Below are 23,599 nucleotides of genomic sequence, written 5' to 3'. Positions count from 1 at the left end.
TTAATGACTTGAAAGTTTCTTATACCTACTCTGAATGGGGTTATTTGTCAATTTGTTGGTTACACTGAGAACATGATTTGGAGCAGAGCAGACTCCAAGGATCATCAGTGAGAGTCCATGGCATAGTTTCTGGCTTTGAACAAATGGTTTGTCTTGGGGAATCTGATCATTCATTTCCTGAGAGTGGAGGAGACGAGAAGAACTTCAATAAGATAGACAGCTTTAACAAATGTCTAGAACACAGTGATTTATGTGTTAAGTGCTGGAATTCAATATTGGTTATGTTCATCTGATTGTTTGTAACTTTATATTCTTGTGTGGGAGGGGTGTAGTTGTAAAGTTGTTGTTCTGCAAAAGGTTATAGCTTTTTATAATGCTTTTCAAGCATTGTGATCTCTGATGAGGATGTGACAATCACGTTTAGAAGAAAACATCTGAAAAGTATGTTATGCTCATAAAAAACTCAGCAAACCCCACTTTTAGTGGGAGAATTCTCCTTAAAAATTTTTAAAGCCAAAATTATTCAGTAAACGCATTTTTTGAAGAATTGTCAGCAGCAGATAGTTTTATGAAGTTTACAAATCTTCGTGACATGAAAGGGTTATACACTTCAAAATTAAGGGGGCCAAATTTAAATTCCACCAATTCCCATGAGAAACATATTGGTGTGCTTGTTATGACTCAATGATAAAAGTTCAAAGTGAATGGGATCACCGTGAGAAATTATCTTTCTCATGTTAGCAACTTTTGTCCTTTGTCTACTATGCAGAGAATGCTTGCCCTGTCAGTCAGTGAATTAGATATAGGTTGGATTTTGCACCATTTACACCTGGCTCAGTTCCTTTCTCAAATATGCTTTTTGACTCTTAACCTAACTTTTGTACTTCTATTCTCTATCATTTTGACTCACAGACAGGACACTGCCACTGGAACCTTTTCTCATGCAGAAGCACGTTGTTCCCTCCTCTCTCAGGGAGAGTTTTGCAAATCTTTCTGTACCTATGGCATTAATATATGAATATGTCTCGGGGACCCAGATTTGCCTTTCGTTGAAGCCATTCAATATCATTTGGAAATAAACCTGGTAACTTCTTGGAAAATTATTTAAAAAACAAAGCTGGGAACCAGAGAAGGTCTGGCTAGAAAGGGATCAGCTGACCACCTTAATTCGAAACAAATTAAAAAATGAACACAGAGGCTAGTTTTGTGTTTCACAGCAGCTCGGGGATATCCTGAAAGCCAGTCAAGCAGGGACCTGGGAACGGCAGTGGGCAGGTGCAAAGAATGGCTGACTTTGGAGAGGGAAAGAATGCAACTCATTCAATGGCAGACATATAGAGTTCCCTTGCACGACCTCTCTCCGCTTCCTTACTCACATTTCTGGGTTCCATGCTTCGCTTTCTCCCATGTGCTTGACCTCAAACGTTCCGAAATCATCAAATGTAAATGTTTTTTTTTGGAAGGCAATGTTAATAATTAAACTAATTTCACATAATTTATGACAAAACGCAGAATCTTTGGAAAGTCCTGCTAAAAGATTGGCAATTATTGCACTGCTTCCATGAGAGAATGTATCTGTATATGGTGTACGCTGGGGTTCCCTGTCGGACTAAAGCATACAAGGAAACATCAAACTGTGAACTCTTTTTCAGTATTAAACTGATAATCGGGCCATATAATGATAGTCCTGCAGGCTGACGTATGCGTGTAAAATTAGCTCTGCAGGCTAACCTGTGGCACTGTTCCATATTGATACTTTGTGTAATGGTTGAACAAAAAGTGTCATCCCGAAGGGCATCCAAAAAGTTTCCAGAAACTTTCATAAATTCCACTGAAAAGTGCGAAATCTGGAATTTTAAAACATTCCTCGGCGCATTTAAATCTCACTCAAACTTGCAAGAGCGTGAACACCATCATTCTATGAAAGATTTTCTTGGAAACAGGGTTTCCCTGCAGAAGCCGAGCTTGGGGAAATACATTGGATAAATATTTCTTCTTGAGTACATCCGACGTGGGTCAGATTTTCCCATTGTGCTAAAATACTCTCTCCTAGTATTTAACCTGGTGGTAGAGCATGTATGAAATGTGCCAGTTACTGTCCCTAGAGCATCTGCAGTTCAGTTATAGACTTATTACTCAAGTACAGAAAAAGGCATGCATTTGTCTATGTTGTGAAACATTTTATAAAGATTGACCTCATTCTCCAACATAACAAATCTACTCAAATATTGCCATCAATTCAATAGTTGAGTATCCCCAACCTACCCCTCTCTACCCCCCAAGCATGTGTGGTTTGCTATTAAGTTACCTGAAGAGTGAACATGTTATGCCAGGAGGATAGAGAGACTGTGTCTCACACAGTGAAGCTTCAGTATAGGAGAATGCAGAGATCAGGCGTAGGAGTTGGAAGAGCCTGGATTCCACTCAGTTTAATAATTCAGGGAGAAGCTTTGTCTTGGGGAGCTCGGGCACACCAGTGACAGAGAAAATGAAAGTGTTAATATATCCTTAGACTATGTTTAAGGCATCCAGCCTCCCCCACCCTTGTCTTCTCAAATTTGGAGCAATTAATTTTACGTAGATTGATGTGGTAGTTTAGTGCGGTGCCTTTGGGAGAGTTGGATGTTTTTGTCGGCTGGTTGAGAGGGGTTTAGGTGTGGTGAGTGTTGTGGGTCATTACAGACAATTGTCAAACGTGCCCCTATCTTTCTGGGTAGAACTGTGGCGTTAATACCAGACTCTTGCCAAGCAGTCAGCAGGCATTGTTCTATGCAGCTTGAGTAATACAAGGTGTGTATTACCGAAGCACAGTACAGGGTTGTGCTTTTTACAGTTTAGATGAATGAAGACTAGAAAATGGATGACTAGACCAACGTTTGGATTTGTGAGGTAAGGGAATTAGGACAGCAGCCTGGATTAAATCCTATTTGGCTTAACTTTTACTGTGGCCTTTCTTAGCTCTAGTCAGACAACACTCACAATTTTTTTATTTTTGTATTGACTGCACAGTGTGTAATGACATTGTAGACTTCCCAAAACTATGTATTTAGTTCTTCCCACACTTTGGCATTAGCACTGATGTTTAGCACTCTGATCTTGAGATGGGTGAGCCACTGAAAGCTCGAGCCTGAAGCCTAGCTTTTGCTCAGCTCAAGGTGAAGATGGAACCTCGAGCACATAACTAGCCACGCTTTTAAGTGGTTTCTGCCTCCCTCCCCCTATTAGTATGCATAAAGAAGTAAAAACAAAGCGTTAACATTTGAGATAAAAAGTAAAAACTAATTTGTACAGAATGAAACCGGAAACCTGAATTAATTGCTGCCTACCAGCTTAACCAAACTGTGTGATTTCATGCAAATATTTTATTTTACAGTGCCTTCTTTTTCTTTATTATCACATATTAAAGCACTTTCAAATATGTGAATACAGAGTACCAGCGGTACAAAAACCTGCTGTGTTCAATTTAACAGACTATAATCAGGGACATAGCTTGGTCAGTATGGGTTGGGTAGGGGGGGTTCAGATTTCCCGAAAATCACGCTGGCACATGATGTTAAAATTAAATTATACAACAAGCAGAGCGCACAAGAGGTGCTTAAGGGGCAGTGGAAAGAGAGAAGAATGCCTATTGGTAGGTGTACTTGGTGAGAGAAAGTGCATTATTTGCTGAAATAACCAACATTTTTTAAGTCTTTCCAGACAGGGAGAGAGTGTATGCATTTTTGACTGTGTGTAAAACTTCCTGGTAAATTCCTCACCATACCCCACTGAAAGCTCCTGCACCCAATTTTCACAAAAAACATTGGGGGGGGTGTAATCCTGGACTATAATATTGCTCGATCTATAAGAACCTGCCCCACGTACAGGGTTCAGATGATAACCTTCTTGCCTCTTACTTTACTAACAGTACTGTTGCCAGGGTGGGGGCAGAAATGGTCCTAAATTAATGTTTAAAAACGATCACTTTTAATGAGTACTTCTCAGTGCAGTACTATAATGTGACCTATAAGTGTAAGCTCTTCAGCATGTTAAAGAAATACCCTGTTATGGTTGAGCGTGCGCAAGCCCTCTGGACCATGTTGTAATCTCTATGTGGGCTTCTAACCATGCCCATGTCACGCCTGTCAATTTCATTAGTTTGTGGGCTTGCCTTTTAAAAATTGATTGCCTCCATTTGTGAAAGGCATGCATACGTCATGCCTTTTCTGGTGTTTAGCCCTCCTCAAGCGCACCTGTAAACTACTGAAAACATATGAGGCTTTGTGTTTTCAGCTGGTTTCTGGACTACTTTATCTTTTCATTTCCTGTGGACGCAATCTTGCTGGGCAGAAGTTGAGCGCTTTGCATGACGTCGACCCTGTTACATGGATAATTGCACTTTTGCTGGTAACATGGATAATTGCATTTTTGCCGCTAAGTTTTACTGTGAGCAAACTTCCAATTCCTTTTCTGTGTCTCCTTCACACTCATTGCAACCATCGGCTTGCATATGTGAAACTGTTTTACTTTTCATTATTAGATTATGGGGCAAGAAAAGTCCGATTAGGAGTTTACAACGCTAATAGCTCTAACACGAGCAAACGCGAGACCCATTGCATTGCAAATGCTTGTTTTATTTTGAAGAGACGGTCATATTTTACGTGATGTTTGTTGTATGATTCACATACATTTTCAGGGCTCGCCTCGCACAGGGGCTCTAAGAGCCTAGCCAGACCATTGGCTCGACCCTCCCTGTTAACTTGTTGGGTACTCTGCTCCTCCGTTGTGCCTTAGTCTTGAAGAGGCAGCCCAGAAGTATCGACTTCGTCGGCTCTTTATTCGGCCTCTTTTTACACCACGGAGTCGACGTTGTCTCCGAGTGCACTGCTGTTTTCGTAGCAGCCACTGCCGGCTAGGACAGTTGTGTCAGAACCGGCCCTGTGGGATGCTTACCCTGAGATACTGAAGCTTGCATCGCTTTGCATTTTGCAATAAACTAAATTGCTGCTAAAAATATAGTGGCTTGCCTCTATGGCTTTATGCATGTAGCTAAATTTAAGAATCAGGGTATGCTGCCCATATGTTGCAGAGTAGATGTACGCCGGGCCCGCGCTTCGTGCGCGTTAACGCACGCAGGACGTGACCGTGGGCAGACCTCGAGCGGTGCAGTTTGAGATATTGCTGACAGTGCGTTTCCACAGCTGCACAGATACCCCCTGCACGACTCCATTTCTTCCTGCCTCTGGCGATGGACAAGGGAGGCAGGGAAATACTCCGGTGATAGGGGCTGGCATGGGATGTGGTCTGTTGGCAACGGCAGCCACGCTGGTTTCCAAGATAAAGGTTAATGAATGTCTGTTCTCAGTATTAACTGGCCAGCACCTCACCCTAGGGTCCTGGCGCGCGCGACACCAGCAGTAGCCCCTGGGCCTGGGGATGGGCGGGCCCCGCGTCTTTAAAGATGAACTGCATTGTGTACTCATTAAGGGCGTCATTTTGAGCCGCGCGGTAGCCAAGAACGCTTGAGTGCAGGCATCTGTTTGCTACTGGGATAGCATATTTACTGTCTGATACTTGAGTGGATGTAAATAAATAGTCAGCACAGGATAATGTTCGAACAAACAAACAAACAGCTGCCAGGCGGGTCCCCCGATTCCTGACCTTCATGGGGGCGGCACTCTGATGTTTTAATAGGAAGCTGCCTGCCAGATCAAAACCCACAGATATGGGCGTCGAGGGACCGGCCTTATGATCGCTAACACCGGGGCCCGACGCCGGCTACTTCCCATTGTCTGCCGCCGTCTGTGTGCCACCTCGTGCGGGACGATTCAAGCTTGAGTGTCAGGGCGGCCAGGGCAGCCATAATGCTCCCCTCCAGGTCAATGTTTTTTTCTTCGTAACCCATTACTGGGTCCCCATCTTATTACACACTGAAATCTAAAGCATAGTCCAGTTTTTTTTTCTGTGAATTCTGGGACTTGTAATCCTGTTTTATAATGGAGAAAACAAGAACACAAATCCAAGAATCCAAAGAAAAAACATGTACTGGAGCTGCACATCACGCATGGACCTGGGAAACTTGGTAGGGCTGTACCAATAGCCTCTGTGAGTTTCCCGAGCAGGGCCTACCGATGGAAGGAGGATTTGGAAGAGGTAGGTTTTAAGTACTTTTTCAATGTTAGGTGGTTGTGTCCCGGGTATAAACTTCTTGGGTATGTAATTAAAGTCTTGTACACTGGCAGTGCATCACAAGGGTGGGCATAGACTAGGCTTTGCCTTGTTGAGGTGAGGATGCACCTCCGGACGCATTGTTCTGCCCTGTGGCAGGTTTCTTTGTGGGCTTTTCAATGAGTGAGCTGTACTGGGGAATAAGGTTCTAAACAGTACCCATGGTGGTATTGCATGGGCGTAGCAGTTCATTTATGTACGTGTTGCTTGTGTTCTCCATGCGATTTAGAGAAGGGGCATTGTCTTTGCTGTTTGATATTTAAATTAGCAATAACTTGTAGCAGATGCTTCTAGACATTTTAGGCATAGAAGAAATTGCACAAATACCCCTTTTCTGATAAGTTATTTTAGAACATTTCGATAATGACATCAGTGTCTAGCCTCAAACCACGACCAGATCAAAGTGACATCGTAAGTAAAATTTGCTCTTCTGCTAAATTTGGAGTTATCCACGGCACACAGAGGCAAACATGGATGCACATTGAACCTTGAGTTCATAAGGTGTGCCAGATAACATTTGGTCCACAGGAATCCATGGTAACTAACGTGTACTCCTCCTTGGCCCACATAACGGTTCCATGTACATGGTGGGCAAAGGGTGTAGTTAAAAGCGTGATCTTTCATGAAAGCAGCTAATAATCCAGACCAAAATACAGTTTCTAATGCAGAATTAGCAAATGAATATTATGCGCAAGAGCTAATTAAGTAATTTCCATAAAATGTGAATGTGAAATGAGCAACTCAACCGCCTTCATTCACAATGATCCCAATGGGATTATTAAACTACTGTATAAAATGAGACTTTGGTTTAAGTAATCTAATGTAAGGGTAAAAAGGCTCACTTAGAAAGGGTAATATTTGTGTGGGAAGCACTGCCCAGCGGCGAGCCCATTTGTAAACACACTACACTGTAGATGGCACCAATTCCTTCCTTATCCCTTCCCACTGACCATTGTGATTTCTTCACTCAGCTCACTGGCAGGGGCGTAGCTCCAGTGGCGGTGTGTGGAGTGTTTACAGCCCCCTAATAGATGTCTGATTTAATAGTTGGGTACAGGAGCTTTCAGTTGGGTATGGTAAGGTGTCTGTTGGATTTCATCTGGAAGTTTTAAGTAGTCAGTCAGACAAAAAACACACATATACACTCTCATCTCTGTTTTGAAGGCCTTAAAAATGTTTCTCTTTACAAAATACTGTGCTTTAAGTACCCTTCACAATCCGCACTCTTTTCCTTTCCTCTGGCCCGTAAGCCCCCCTCATTCACTGCCTCTTATGTAATGATTAACATGATGTGCCAGCGTGATTGTCGGAAAATGTGAAGCTCAGACCCCCCCAGTCTTACTGACCAAGCTGCGCCCCTGCTCACGGCAAAGGAATTTCCTGACTGTCTTGGTCCATCATTACCCCTATATCAGTGTCATTATCTCAGTAGCATGCAACGTCGGTTTTGTGTCTCTTAACCAGCATTGTCAACCTTGTAGATCTCTCATTGTCCCCATAGTCACCTTCGTTCCTTTCTTTTCACTCGCCCACCCATTATTATCTGCTCTGTCCCACCTGGCCTAATGCCTATTCAACTAATCCTCACTTCTGCGAATCTGTCGGGTCATTCATCCAACCTCCCATTTATTCCCCCCTGCCCATCCTTCGATTATATATTTCAACCTATTTTAGCAGCAGCGCATCCTCTTACCCCACCTTCTCCCCTAGTCTTCCTTTTTTTATTGTGTGCATGGACATTGTGTAAGAACTGACATCAGTGGATGCTCTTGTACAATGGGCCATCTTTTAGCTGCAGTTTCTCCTACATCCCTGGGATCTGGAGTGGAATCAAGGAATCCCTTCTAAGTTAAGAGGTGGGTGATCCACCTACATGTGTGTGTGATTCATGCTATACATATAGATCAGGAACGAGAGTTATCACAGGGCAACTACTGATACATCTGTGCGCAACACTGCAGTGTTTCCTGCGTGATACGTGCTCCACTGGCCAGCACCGTTACTCTGAAAATGCTTGCATGCCAAGACCATGGCCTTTGTTATGTAGCAAACAATTGCAAAGCCAGTCAGCTGCCAGCCTTTGGCTTTTTTCAATGCTTTTTTTGTTTTACAAACATTAAAACATTAATGTGGTGGCTGCTGAGCTAATAGTAAAAAAAAAAAAGGGAAAGTATTTTTTTGGCATCAACGCACATATTCCAACAGTAGTGGCTTGCCCTGACAGGGGCAACTTTGTGTGTGAATGTGTTCCTTTCGAAAGAGCAGAATGCCAAAACTCACAGCATTCACACTGAAGTCAGCCATTGGCTGAAGTGGGCTGGCCTATTGCCTCATGCTGCAGTAGGCAGAAAAAATGTGAATGACACTACATTATACCAATGTTATACCAAATATACCAATGGTTTGTGTGTGTGTGTGTGTGTATATATATATATATATATATATATATATATATATTCCACCTAAAATATATCCAATATTTACTGCACAGAGGAAGTTCTAAATAGGAGGTTAGTGTGCGAGGAAAGAAGGGGCAGGGAGGAGAATTTCCAGAGCCTGAAAAGGAACCCTGTGATGAAGGACTTGATGGGTCTAATAGCCACTGATGAAGAACAAAAGGAAACATATTGTGGAATATTAGACAACATCATAGCAATTGAATGAATTAATACAAATGAGCACGATTATAATGAGTGCCACACACACATGCCTAATGATGAGGCACTTATGAGGAGCGTGACTCGCATCAGTCATGGGGAAGCCACCATTGTTAGTAATTTGGCAGTAATGTGAAATCCCACCGGTGGTCCCTGCTATGTAGCATCAATTAGGGACCACTTATGGGAAGGCACATGATCCGTCCATTATGTGATCTATCCATTATGGCTGCAAAGATCCGTCTGTGACCTCGACCCCTTGACAGGAGCATATATTCTTTTAGTTATTATTTTGTTATTGGCTGTCTCAAAGTTAGAAATAAGCTTGCTGTGATATAGAAATCTAATAGCAGAAAGTGTCACGACAAAATACACACACAAAATATAAACTTCTCTGCTTCAGGTAAAGAAGTATTCATAAGACTCAAGGCCGAGCTAGCCTTTACAATATATTTTGTATTGTGCTGTATCAGGACAGCAACGTCAACCCTTTGACAGCGTCTTTATATAAGCTGCTTGTGAAATTAATGTATGAAATTAATTTCTAAATAACTCAGTAGGCTTGTACTGTCATCACCCAGGTGATGCACAACCCCATCACAGGGTGGTGTGTGGAGAGTGTTTGGGACGGCAGGAGCCAACATTGGTGCCATACTCTCTTGGAACTCCAGTATCCATTTATTGCTTGGATGATGCCTCGTCCTTCTCCCAAGGCCAGTAATGTACACTTCTGTTTCCGGTCCTGACGTGGAGGAGCAAGGAAGGGGGTCTGGTGAGCATTTTGGGAAAACCATAGTGCTTTTGGACCTGTATATTACTGACCACCATGGTTTGAGACTGGAAGTTTACGTCCACTAAGTTTGAAAACATGGTTATATTAATAATGTTGATTACTTAAAGAATAAGTGTATTTTAAATGGCTGCAAAAAAACAAAAGTACAGGACATTATCTAAAATGTTATTACACCTCTTAATATTATATTTTCATACATTAACACACAGGCCCCATTGGCTCCTTCCTGTAGAAAGATGTAAATTATTTCCATCAGCTGTTCATAATGTTCTCTTAGGTACAAGGAAAGGAGTGAATTCCACTGACTTGAAGGAGGCTTGCTTGTTGGATCTGAGTGAAGTTTACAAGAGGGGGTATTCCTAACATCAAAATAAGCCTGTTTACATGACTGGGTTATTTGTAAAGCTTTATTGAGATGAGATTTTAACCACACGGTTGTGTACACGGGGGGGTTAAACCTCACAGCTAAACCTGACTTTCACCTGGTCAGACTGTTATGAACGAATATATATATATATATATATATATATATATATATATATATATATATATATATATAATCATGGTGAGGGGGTGTCCAGCTGCATTGGACACTCAGACACCTTGAGAAGGTTTTCTCATCTTCCAGTATTGCACTTGTCTCTCGACACAGCCTCGAGTGGCCTTTCTGAGCCTTCAGTACAACTTAATGGTCCATTGTGCCCATGGCTAGATCCTGCTTTCATTCACACCGATATGGGATTTCACTGCGGCTGGCACACAGTGACTGCCCTTCTAGTATACAATTTCTTTTTTGGCAGGCAGCTCACTTGAAAGGTGAATGAGCGTTCAGCCTACCAAGGTCTATAGGACTCGGAGGCCGCCATAGGGGCCTCACCCCAACACCGGTCATACACCAACCGACAAGACAGTTTTGTTTGTTGGAAGAAGTATTTATTTTCAAATATACTTTTATAAACATTCATAAACACAATTTATGGAAGTCATCATATGCACTTTACTCAACTAAAAACATTTCACTGCAAACTTTAATATATATAAACTGTTATAGACGCTACTTTGTAACCATAGATTTTTGACAGGATCCCTTCCTGTCCTGAACCTCCTTTGGACCACACAGGGACTGATCGTCACCTGTATCCTTAGGGGGGGCGGTATCCCTGCTTCCTCTGTTCCTTGACCCCTTGTTCAGGGTTCCGCCCCCTCTCCAAACACCACTCAACCAAGGGGTGTACCAGGGCGGCCCAGGGCATGAGCCCCGTGACCACCCCAGTGATCTGGGCTCCCTACCCCCAAACAGGTGTGTCCATCCGCAGGTTGGTCCAGGACTTCAGGATCCTATCTCTGTTGTTATACCGGGGCCCCACCCTTGGGGTCCCCTCTGTTGCTTCCGGTTACTTTATTCTCTCTTTCTGCGCCCTTCCTCCAAGCCTAATAATAAGGAGAGGGTGGGTGGGAATCGCCGATGGGTCTGCCTGTCCCTGGGCCGCCGCGCACGAAGTAAGAAGGCCAAGCCTTCTGGGGGGGGCGCTTTTATGCCCCCCCACCAGTGCGCGGCGGCCCAAACCGGTCCAGCGCTGCCCCGACCACCAACGCTCTCTCAGCGTCGAACTTCCGCCCGCGCGTCTCGCGAGACGCGCGAGCGTAAGTCCATGGCCAGCCTGCGCACAACTAGTGCGAGGCTCGGCCCCAGCGCCCCCGATCCCTAAGGGGCCGCGCTCCCCCCATGTTGGGGGGGCGCTCTTCCATAGGACTCGGAGGCCGCCATAGGGGCCTCACCCCAACACCGGTCATACACCAACCGACAAGACAGTTTTGTTTGTTGGAAGAAGTATTTATTTTCAAATATACTTTTATAAACATTCATAAACACAATTTATGGAAGTCATCATATGCACTTTACTCAACTAAAAACATTTCACTGCAAACTTTAATATATATAAACTGTTATAGACGCTACTTTGTAACCATAGATTTTTGACAGGATCCCTTCCTGTCCTGAACCTCCTTTGGACCACACAGGGACTGATCGTCACCTGTATCCTTAGGGGGGGCGGTATCCCTGCTTCCTCTGTTCCTTGACCCCTTGTTCAGGGTTCCGCCCCCTCTCCAAACACCACTCAACCAAGGGGTGTACCAGGGCGGCCCAGGGCATGAGCCCCGTGACCACCCCAGTGATCTGGGCTCCCTACCCCCAAACAGGTGTGTCCATCCGCAGGTTGGTCCAGGACTTCAGGATCCTATCTCTGTTGTTATACCGGGGCCCCACCCTTGGGGTCCCCTCTGTTGCTTCCGGTTACTTTATTCTCTCTTTCTGCGCCACGAGGGCGACCAGGGCCCCAGGGTCCTACGCCCTCCCCACCAGAAAACAAACACTTAGCGAAAAACCACATGTCTGCCATGAATTGGTGAGTACCTGCATCAGATAAATGAACCAAATCCCTATGAAACATTTCAGGTCCTTTCAATTGTCTATGTGGGATGTTCCACAAACGGCTTGGACCAGGGCAAAGCTTTGACATCTCCGCGTTAAGCCGCCTAACTGACACATTGATTGTTCTTGGTTTGATTCCTGGGCCCCATCTTTTCCGTGGCACCATGTGAGACCAGGCGATGGCTGCATTAGGAAATTGTTTAGCAAGCTTTGTTATTTCTAGGAATATTGCCTCTCTGAGGGCTTTTCGCCCCAGATGTACCAGGTCATTGCCCCCAAGGTGAATGATGATGAGGTCCGGGCATTGGAGCCCTGCACATCCGCGAGCCAAATCAACCAGCTGCTGTAGCTGTTTAATTCCTTTGCCGCCAACCCCGCACCACCTGAAGGCCACGTCTAAGTTTGTCGCCGGATTCGATTTACGGAGCTGCTGCAACCGGTACGCCGCCCGACGAACGAATGAATGCCCCAGTACCCAAACCACACGCGGAGCCATCTACTGCAATAAAGGGAAAATTGTGTGAGGAATGATACAGCATGTTAAGATACACAAACACTCCAAATTAGACCAGTTCTGGCCTAACGTAACGCTTATAACAGTTAGATGACCATCTGCCAATGGCCTTGACTTCAGAGATGGGCAAGCCTGCCCCCGCAGCTAACGTAGCCGCGCCAATCCTGAACGAGTGAGGAGAGTAACCTAAAGGCTCTATGCCTGCTGCCTTTAATGATATTTTCATTACCTCTGTAAATTGGTAGCGCGACAAACAGTCCCCATTTGCGTGTATGAATAGCGCCGTTGATTTTTCCAAAGGGCGCACCTTTAGGTAAGCGTCCAGGTTGGCAACCGGACAGATAAGAGACCCCTGCGCTGCCCGAAGAGCAATCCTCGCCCCTTTTCCTAATTGATCAGTCTTTGATTTGCGCAGTAGTATGGTGGCGGAGTCATTATTGATTATTACATCTGGCCATTGGAGACCCCCTGCATGGTCGGTCTTGGAAGTACCTAACATTTCCCCAATACGGAAGGCCCCATAGAAGGCCACTGAAAAAGCTGATGTGAATAAGGCAGTCTCAAAAGGGGAGGAAGAAACTACAGCAACTGCACCCAGCAATTTCTCTAATACCTGGGGGGTTATAGGTCGCCTGGAGTCTACTTTGGGGCCCTCCGCTCTTGACCACCCCACCAGAGCCTGCTTAATAATAAAGGCATTGAGTTTCGCATCTTGCCCTCCTAGTTTGGCGAAAAAACGGATGGCTGCCAAGTTGGCCTTGGCGCACGAGACCGGCTTTCCCTTGTTTTTTAAATGTTGCAAAAAGGCACAGATTGCTTCGGATGAAAACCAATCTGAGGAGTTCACTGATTTCAAAAACAGTCTATAATTCAAGAAGGCCCTTTCATATGCCCCCTTTGTTCGTGTCGCCAAAGAAGCCCCTACTAGGGCTGACAGCGCGGGACACCAATCTTCCACAGTGATGTTGGAAACTCTGTCATCCTCTCCGACGCCTGTGGGTGGAACCTCTGAAAATCCTGCATTAATGATCGAGACAAGGCATCAGCTGCATTGTTATTTACCCCAGGAACATGTTTCGCCCGGAAGGTGATGTTGAGTTTCAAACATTGCAGCACCAGATACTTAAGTAGTCTCAGCACCCATCTGCAGCTAGCTTTTTGTCTATTGATTGACTCCACGACTGCCATGTTATCTGACCAAAATACTACTGTCTTGTTTCTCAAAGTGTCCTCCCAAACAGAAACCGCTACAATGATGGGAAATAATTCCAAGAATGCAATATTTTTGGTGAGCCCCAACTCTACCCAACCAGTTGGCCAATCCGCCCGGCACCATGCAGGACCAAGTATAGCCCCAAAGCCCACACTGCCTGCCGCGTCTGTAAATAGGCCAAGAGAAGGGCTGTCGGCAGGGGGAAGAGGCCAGATCACCGCCCCGTTAAAGTCTTGAAGGAAAGCTTCCCACACTCTCAAATCATCCCTTACTTCCGCAGACAGTCTGGTGTGATGGTGTTTCTCGGTCAACCCTGCCATAGACCTAGCTATGGATCTGGAAAAGGGGCGGGCCATGGGAATGATCCTCAGGGCGAAATTTAATTGACCCACCAGGACTTGCAATTGGTGCAGGGTGACCTTGGAATGGGATAAGACAGTTCTGATGGACCCCTTAAAAACTTGAAGCTTGTCCAGAGGAAGGCAACACTCCCCCGCTACGGTGTAAATTTCTATGCCCAGGAAAGTGATGCAAGTGGAGGGGCCTTCTGTTTTTTCTTGGGCTATTGGGACCCCGAATTCCCTGAACATGGTTGTCAGAGACTGCAGGGCCCAAAGGCATTTGTTTGACTCAGGAGGGCCCAACACTAGGAAATCATCCAAATAATGTATAACATTTGCATGACTTGTACGCCTGGTGAAAATCCATTGCAAAGCAGAACTGAACTGTTCGAAATAACTGCAGGACACACTGCATCCCATGGGCATACATTTGTCATAAAAATACTCCCCATCAAATTGGAATCCCAAAAAATGGTAATCTGCAGGGTGAACTGGCAAAAGCCGGAAAGCTGCCTCGATATCTGTTTTTGCTAGGAGCGCACCCCGCCCCAGACCCCTCAGCAACACTAGTGCCTGGTCTACGGTAGCGTAACGCACTGAACATAAAGTCGGGTCTATTGCCTCATTCACTGAGGCGCCGCGTGGGGCTGATAGATTATGGATCAGTCTGAACTGTCCCGGCTCTTTTTTGGGTACTACTCCTAATGGGGAACAGACAAAATTAGCTGTGGGTGGGGAAGTGAAGGGGCCAGCCAGTCTCCCTAGAGCGCATTCTTTTGCAATTTTTCTAGCCACCACGCCGGGGTTTTTTATGGCAGACATAAGATTTCTGCAGTGACCTAAGGGGGGGACCTGGGATGCTGGAATTCTAAAACCCTGTGAAAAACCTTTAATCAGTAGTTCAGCTGAAGCCTTGACTGGGTAAACCTTCAGCCAAGGCAACAAAAACTCTAAGTGAATGGGAGAAGGCAAGGAAGAACTAGGTACTGGATTTACTCCCTTCCTTAGCTCTGTCCTTTGCTTTTTTAAGGCATTTAAATTCGGGGTGAGAGGGGTGCCCACAAAATGCACAGGAGTGCCTGAATTTGCACGTCCCAGGGGGGCGTGAACATACTTTCTTGTTAAACGCCCAGCAGGACCCTTTTTTGTCGCTTGTATACTGTGCTCGAAAGGGCTGCTTGTTGGGTAATTTGTTGTTCACGCACTCCAGCCAAACATTTACTTCAGTCTGGTCCCAACCAATTGCTGGGTCCTCTAACTTTGCCCACCTGAAATCACGGTCATACTCCAGCCAAGCGTTCCCACCGTACATATGGTGAGCTTTTAAAATTTTGTTTGCATAAAATATCATTGACAGACCAATGTCAGGTTTCTTTTCCAGCATGACTGACATAAACACATTAAAACCGAATAACCAATTTGTTATATTCTCTTCTATCTTTGGTTTTTTATCTGTATATGATGAAGCTTTAGTATCTTTATCCTTTGATTCTACTTCCCTTCTCTTAGCCCTTACCAGGCTAAAAATGTCCACAAAATCCCCTTTCCAAATTTTTTCCTTGATTTCAGAAGCCACATGTGCAGCTAACTTCCCCGGCCTAGATAGCAATGTGTCTGCACCCGTGACTTCAGCTGGTGTTACTATGGTGTTACCACCCTGTTCTATGACCTTACCATGTTCTTTTCCACCTGGAGGAGTCTGTGACAGCGGGCCCGGTGCCTGGCTGACACTGGGGCCTGAGGTCGCCACCTGCAATGAAGGAACATTACGCGCTGCTACCAATGCCTCCACCTGGCGCTTAAGTTCAAGTACCGAGTTCTGCAATGGGTCTCTAGCCCATGGGGTCGTGGGGAGTGGTGTTGGCACTGGCACAGTGAGGTTGGCCAACATCTGTGATACTGACGCCAATGTTTGGGTTGTCAGGTCCTGGGATGCCCCTGGATGGGCCCTAGCCGCCTGCCCCTGTTCTGTGACTGCGCTAGCTCCTGGTGCCACTCCCTGCGCAATGGGTAATGCTTGTGTGGGTACATCACTGGCTGGTGCTGCTAATGCTGCTACAGAACGCCGTATATCCGCCAGCATAGCTTCCACACCTCCCGCCACACCCGTGCTAGATGACCTTACCCCTGCGTGATGCCCAGCAATTTCTTCAGAAGGCGCAGCCGCTGCAATACTGGGGGTCACCACTGTGACTAACTCAATCACAGGGGGTGGGGGAGGGGTCAGAACTGCCTGAGGCGTAGGCTGTTGAACTACCGTCTCCCCAGTCTGTTTTTTATTCCTACGCTTAACTGGGGGAAAAGCTGCGGGTGGTGCTACGTTCGCGCGGCGAGGGCGGGAAGCCCTTACCTCACCGTCATCTCCATCTGAAGGAGCAGCCTCACCTTCTGAATCCCCGCCCCCTAACTTAGCGAAGACCAATTTTAATAGCTGGGCAAGATCAGGATCTGTGCCCTTCCTCTTACATCCTCTCACCCTATTAGCTGCCATAATGCCAATATTAGGTAAACAAGTTGTAAGCAGTGGTAAGGCAACTATCGAAGTTATTAACCTAAAAGGAATAATCTGTTAGCCCAATGCCAACAACGCTTTTGCACAGTACAGTGGATATCAGTCCTAGGACACTGTCACGCAATGCGCAATCAAACACAATCAAATTAATGACAAAATTATATCACAATTAAATAAACACCTTCAACAATTGACTATATGACCCCCTTTCGCTTTACCACACTGCTGAAGTGCAATGGGAGGAGAACAAATATCTGTTGGCACAAACACTTTTTTGCCCCAGCGCCACAGCCCTCTCCCACGTGCCACACAAAATGTTTCAACCATTAAAAGTAGGGAGAAACCCTTTAACTCACTGACCTGGGGTGGACACAAAATTTAAAATTATAGGGAGAAACCCTTTAACTAACTAACCTGGGGTGAAATCCCTAGCAGGTGAGAGCGCGCACAGAACAACCTCCTAACAACGGAGTTAGCCTCCGTGCGCTCACTCACCTCGCTTTCCTTTTATTGCCCACACGAGACTGACGAGGTCGCTCCCCTGCGCCTGTAATTACGCGTCCGATTTGCTGCACCCGAAGAACTCCGGTAATCCTGCTCCCCTTCTTGCAGGTCCGTCCTCAGGCGCCTCCCGGCGTGTGCTGGATTCGAACTCGGAACAAGGATAGCCTGCTGCCTCCCAGGCACTCGCCCTCGCCGCCGTGCTGCAACTCTTCGATGGAAAAGCTTGTAATTTTAACACGGAGGAAGGTAGATGCAGGCTACTGGTCTTCAGAGCACTTTTGATTTTGATCGCCGATGGGTCTGCCTGTCCCTGGGCCGCCGCGCACGAAGTAAGAAGGCCAAGCCTTCTGGGGGGGGGGCGCTTTTATGCCCCCCCACCAGTGCGCGGCGGCCCAAACCGGTCCAGCGCTGCCCCGACCACCGCCGCTCTCTCAGCGTCGAACTTCCGCCCGCGCGTCTCGCGAGACGCGCGAGCGTAAGCCCATGGCCAGCCTGCGCACAACTAGTGCGAGGCTCGGCCCCAGCGCCCCCGATCCCTAAGGGGCCGCGCTCCCCCCATGTTGGGGGGGCGCTCTTCCATTACACTGGTGTTTATGGAGTGCACAAGGTATCACTATGCCAGATCGAAGGATGTTGGCCTTTGAGCGTGTCCATCTGTGGGTACTCTTCAGGGAACTGGAGCAAAAACCTCAAGAATGTGATAGATGACTCAACAAGAAAGTTTACCCAAGTGCAAAGAAAGCGCTTGCCTCACATCTGACTTGAAGCATTTCCAAGGTCTTACTTTTTAGGGAACATTCTATTTCTATTTCTATTCTATTTCCAAATCCATTGCCTCATTTCCATCGGGGTGAAAGCAGTTGTATCAGAGCGATGCCACTGCAGCATGGTCAAATCAAATCATTAACATTTATAAAGCGCGCTACTCACCCGTGCGGGTCTCAAGGCGCTAGGGGAAAGGGGGGGTTACTGCTGCTCGAATAGCCAGGTTTTTAGGAGTCTCCGGAAAGCGGAGTGGTCCTGGGTGGTCCTGAGGCTGGTGGGGAGGGAGTTCCAGGTCTTGGCCGCCAGGAAGGAAAAAGATCTCCCACCCGCCGTTGAGCGGCGGATGCGAGGGACGGCAGCGAGTGCGAGACCAGAGGAACGGAGGAGGCGGGTAGGGACGTAGAAGCTGAGGCGTCGGTTGAGGTATTCCGGTCCCTTGTTGTGGAGGGCTTTGTGTGCGTGGGTGAGAAGTCGAAAGGTGATCGTTTTGCTGACTGGGAGCCAATGCAGGTGTCTCAGGTGTGCGGAGATGTGGCTATTGCGGGGTACGTCGAGGATGAGGCGTGCCGATGCGTTTTGAATGCGTTGCAGGCGATTTTGTTTGCCGTAGTCCAGGCGGCTCGTGGCGAGGGCGTGGGTCACGGTTTTTCTAGTGTCGGCGGGGATCCAGCGGAAGATCTTGCGGAGCATGCGGAGGGTGAGGAAGCAGGCGGAGGACACGGCGTTGACTTGCTTGGTCATGGTGAGAAGAGGGTCCAAGATGAAGCCAAGGTTGCGGGCGTGGTCTGTGGGGGTCGGTGCGGTGCCGAGGGCCGTGGGCCACCAGGAGTCGTCCCAGGTGGACGGGGTGTTGCCGAGGATGAGGACTTCCGTTTTTTCAGAGTTCAGCTTTAGGCAGCTGAGCCTCATCCAATCTGCGACGTCCTTCATACCCTCTTGTAGGTTGGTCTTGGCGCTGGCGGGGTCCTTGGTGAGGGAGAGTATATGTTGGGTGTCGTCGGCGTAGGAGGTGATGATGATGTCGTGCTTGCGAACAATGTTGGCGAGGGGGCTCATGTAGACATTGAAGAGTGTCGGGCTGAGAGATGAGCCTTGAGGTACGCCGCAGATGATCTCGATGGGTTCTGAGCGAAACGGAGGGAGGTAAACTCTTTGGGAACGGTTTGAGAGGAAGGAGGCGATCCAGTCCAGGGCCTGGCCTTGGATCCCGGTGGAGCGGAGGCGGGTGATTAGGGTGCGGTGACAGACGGTGTCGAAGGCAGCCGAGAGGTCGAGGAGAATGAGGGCGACTGTTTCACCATTGTCCATCAGGGTTCTGATGTCGTCAGTGACTGAGATGAGGGCGGTTTCCGTGCTGTGGTTGGTACGGAATCCGGTTTGTGAAGGGTCGAGCAGGTTGTTGTTTTCCAGGAAGGTGGTCAGCTGGTTGTTGACGGTCTTCTCTATTACCCTGGCAGGGAAAGGTAGAAGAGAGATGGGGCGGAAGTTTTTCAGGTCGCTCGGGTCAGCCATAGGTTTCTTTAGTAGGGCGTTGACTTCGGCGTGTTTCCAGCATTCGGGGAAGGTAGCAGAAGAAAAAGAAGAGTTGATGACGATCTTGAGGTGCGGGGCGATGATGTCGTCGGCTTTGTTAAAGATGAAGTGAGGGCAGGGTTCCGAAGGGGCGCCGGAGTGGATAGAGTTCATGATGGATTTGGTTTCTTCAGTGTTGATGTGGGTCCAGTTGTTGAGGGTAATGGCCGGGGGTGCGGGTTCGGTGGTGTTATGTTGGGTCTGTTGTCCGAAGCTGTCGTGGAGGTCGCTGATCTTGCGATGGAAGAAAGTGGCGAGGGATTCGCACATATCCTGTGAGGGCGTGACGGCGTTGGCGTTGGGGTTGGAGAACTCCTTGACGATGCTGAAGAGTTCTCTGCTGTTGTGGCTGTTTTTGTCCAGTCTGTCGGTGAAAAAGTTCTTTTTAGCAGCGCGGATCAGGCGGTGGTGTTCATGGTAAGGGGCATTGGGCCAGATGTAGCAACTTACAAATTTGCGAGGTGCAAAGTGCGAGTCCATGCGACTCGCAATTTGCACCTCGCAAATTGGTATGCAGTACGGTGTCTCAGACACCGACTGCAACTCGCTATGGGGTCGCAATGACCCACCTCATGAATATTCATGAGGTGGGTCGCAAATTGCGGCCCCATAGCGAGTATAGGCACTCGCAAACATGGAGGCCTGCTGTCGTCAGCAGACCTCCATGTTCGTGACTGCTTTCAATAAAGCAGTTTTTTTTTTTTAAGTGTAGCCCATTTTCCTTAAAGGAAAACGAGCTGCACTTAAAAAAAAAAACGAAACCTTTAGTTTCGGTATTTTTTCAGGGCAGGGAGTGGTCCCTGGGACCACTCCCTGCCCTGAAAAAATATTTTTGGGTCCATTCACAAAGTGGAAGGGGTCCCATGGGTACCCCTTCCAATTTGCGAGTGGGTTACCATCCACTTGAAGTGGATGGTAACAGCGATACCATTTGCAACCGCGTACGCGGTCGCAAATGGTATTGCATACCACTCAGACTCGCAAATAGGAAGGGAACACCCCTTCCTATTTGCGATTCTGAAATGCATATTGCGAGTCGGTACCGACTCGCAATATGCATTTCTGAATAGCAATGAGGCTTTTGCGCCTCGCAAACGGCGATTTTCGCTGTTTGCGAGGCGCAAACCCTTTGCTACATCTGGCCCTTTGTGTTTACTTGATGCATACGGATGCTAGATAATTATTATCAATCAAAGATGGTACTAGTCTAAAGTATTTTTGTACTTGAAGATGTCCAATGATCAATCTCACACCAAAGGAAAGTAGGGAGTCGCAAGTAAAATTGGTGAGTTCACTCCCTGCCAATACTTTAACAAGCTGTTTCAACGAGAGAGAACTAATGTGACTGAACTTCTATTGTCCCTCTTTTGATGTGTATGGGGAAGGGAGTACCTGGTTGTTGTTGTTTTATTAAAAGGACCCTCATCCACCAGTTCCACTGGTGACATGTTTCACCTTTGGGTCATGGGCTCTTCATTATGGACTAGTGGAGCTGTTTTTTAGGGGGTAAAGCAGAATCTCAAATTAAAATTACCTGCAGGTTTTCCTTATTTAACAAAAGAACGTTGAAAGAAGCCACTCTAAGTTTTAGGGTTCCACTCTTTTTTTACCACCAAAATTTGTTAAATGTATGCTAGACTTTGGACCACAAAAATATAAATTTTACAAATTCAAAAGTCCTGAATTTTACAAATACTTCCTTGTACCTTTTTTACCTTCTACAGAAATGATTCTTCTGATGTTGATGATGTTCCAGCGCTTTAGGCGTGGGAAGTAGAGTAAAAAGCAGTATTACCAAACACAATAGCCCTGCATCAACAGGTAGCATTTAGTTCTGTATAAAGGAGCTTTTGCCACTCTAAGGACAACACCTCTCACCTGAGGTGCAGAGGATTTCCAATACCCCTAGGTGCATGTCAATGGGTGGTGGAGCTTGTAAGGGTAGTGTTGGTTGAGTGCACCTCAGGAATGAGTTTACTACTAAAAGTAAGTACCTTGTGGCAACATTTGTGTTTTAATGGCTTCTGGTGACCATAGAGTATTCTGATTATTTGAGATGGCATAGCAAGTGTTTCTAAGCCATACCACCAACACATGTGCCCCACCCTGTCCCTTGGACAACTTCTCTGTTCTCCTGCTTGTGGTGTGTGTGTGTGTGATTTACAGAAAAACTGCACCAGATAAGCAAAAACAAATGGCTCAAAGTTGGGCTGATTTCTGCTCGATGGGCTTCTTTTTTAGGCTCCTATTGTGTGCATCTCAAGCTGAGGAAGTAATTAGCACACAACCGAGCCTCCACTTCAGCCCGAATTTGAGTACAAATGATGGTAGATTGCTTTGTTTTAAAATACAGCATTCTCTGTGCCAGCATGGGAGAGGCTGCAGCGAAGTGGAAAAAAATCATCCATTCTCTCTCTTTTTCACAGATCAGAGTCAGTGGGTCTATAAATGGCGCCCTGCAGTATGAAACCGTACAGGTGGTGGATGATTCCCCAGTTCTTCGTGATATGGCATTTTCTGTGGACCACAAGCAGCTGTACATCATGTCCAACAAGCAGGTAGGTCATGGGATAAAGTTCTGAATGTCTTCTGTTTGCTCCTTTCGTTAGTTGTCCATGTGGTATTTGACTAATTCCTGGTTTGCTTTCTGCTTTCCTGTGTTATTCTGGGCCACCGGGTCCATAAAGTCATTAGGCAGTACAAATGTAATAACTATCCAAGTATGGGTCATAGACATAATGATTCTTACAAAGCTCACATTGAGCTGCGAACTGTTATGGGATCGATGCCCCTCCTCCACACACACACCCACCCCCAACAACCTCAGCCTTCACACTTGTAAAGATGCTCCATCACACAGGGAGTTGCTGAGTGTGCCTATACCAGTGTCCTAAATTTATTTTGCTCACAAGCTGTCAGTGTAAAAATTGTAAGTGCTGTATGTACTGTGGTGCTCTAGGATATACACATCTTGACTCTTCAAACCAGTGTCCACCCTTCTGCCAGTTGCAAACTACAGTTTTCAATTGATTCTGGGCTACGCTAGCACACATGATGTGAGGTCAAGCCAGGAAGTGATGTGACAAGAAGTAGGGGCACTCACAAGTGCAAAGGTTTTGAGGAGTAAGGGGGGGGAGGGTGGGAGGAGTCCCAGAAGCAGAAGCAAGCAATTTCTCAATGAACCTTGACTCTACAACCTGAACCCATCCACGCCTTCTTCAAGGATAAAAGGATTATTATTGACTCAAAAGATAATAGGTTTTTAGGGTGAACTTCATAGGTCTGGCCTTCAACAAAATGGTCAGGCCCATTTGGCAATATTCCACACCACAAGTGATAACCAATGGACCATCAGCTTGGTGACCCAGAACAACTGCTGGTTCGGTAAATATGTGCCTTGATGTTAATAAGCACTAACTCACAAGATGGTGAATGCCTTCCAAGAATGCGACAGTCCCACAGAAGTACACACATTTCCTCTGATATTTGGCAACAAACCCCACTCGGGCTCTCATACGTTCTTAGTGTTGATTTGAGCTGAAGACTGCCACAGTGGCCCACTTGGCAAAGCATTAAACAGCATAATCACGGACATGACTCATGTTGCAAAACATGAGCTCATCCCTCAAAGCGGTACACCAGGTACCTAAACTCCGAATCCCTCCATGGCTTGTTATTAACAAAATAACCCAGAAATATAGCTCAGTGTGTTAACTGTTTATATCTTTGTACACTCTTCAAGCCACAGGTTCATAATCACGGATTTTAATTGAGTCTTTCATCCTTTTGAAGTTGATAAACAAGGACCAATGATTAACCCTTTTGTGCAGTGAGATCAGTTTAAACATAAACTGATCATTCTTGTCATATTATCTTCCTCTCAAAAAGAAACATGCTAACTTTAGGAGTTGCTTAGCTGGCCACTACTTAAGTGTTGTTCTTAAATGGCTATTCTATATTTCACTTCCCTGTCATGACAGCAATCCTTTCTAAGACATCCCCTCCTTTTCTGCTTGTATAAAAGGTGTACCCTATAATTTTTAAACAAATGAGAAATACAGTTGGGCATTTTCCCTTAGAAAGGAAA

At 46.3% G+C, this 23,599-nt stretch overlaps 1 protein-coding gene across 2 annotated transcripts in view; it reads left to right on the top strand.

The window, feature by feature from the left end:
* Positions 1-23,599, top strand: part of PLXNA4 (plexin A4) — an 845,630-nt gene that overhangs the window by 331,997 nt on the left and 490,034 nt on the right. For both annotated transcript variants that reach the window (XM_069229312.1, XM_069229313.1), the window contains exon 4: positions 21,939-22,070. In XM_069229312.1, coding sequence (XP_069085413.1) covers positions 21,939-22,070 — 132 coding nt within the window. The remainder of the gene's footprint in view (positions 1-21,938; positions 22,071-23,599) is intronic.

Source organism: Pleurodeles waltl, chromosome 4_1, assembly GCF_031143425.1.
Source record: "Pleurodeles waltl isolate 20211129_DDA chromosome 4_1, aPleWal1.hap1.20221129, whole genome shotgun sequence".
In the NCBI taxonomy this organism is placed as follows: domain Eukaryota; kingdom Metazoa; phylum Chordata; class Amphibia; order Caudata; family Salamandridae; genus Pleurodeles; species Pleurodeles waltl.
This window is presented reverse-complemented; position numbering and strand designations above follow the sequence as displayed.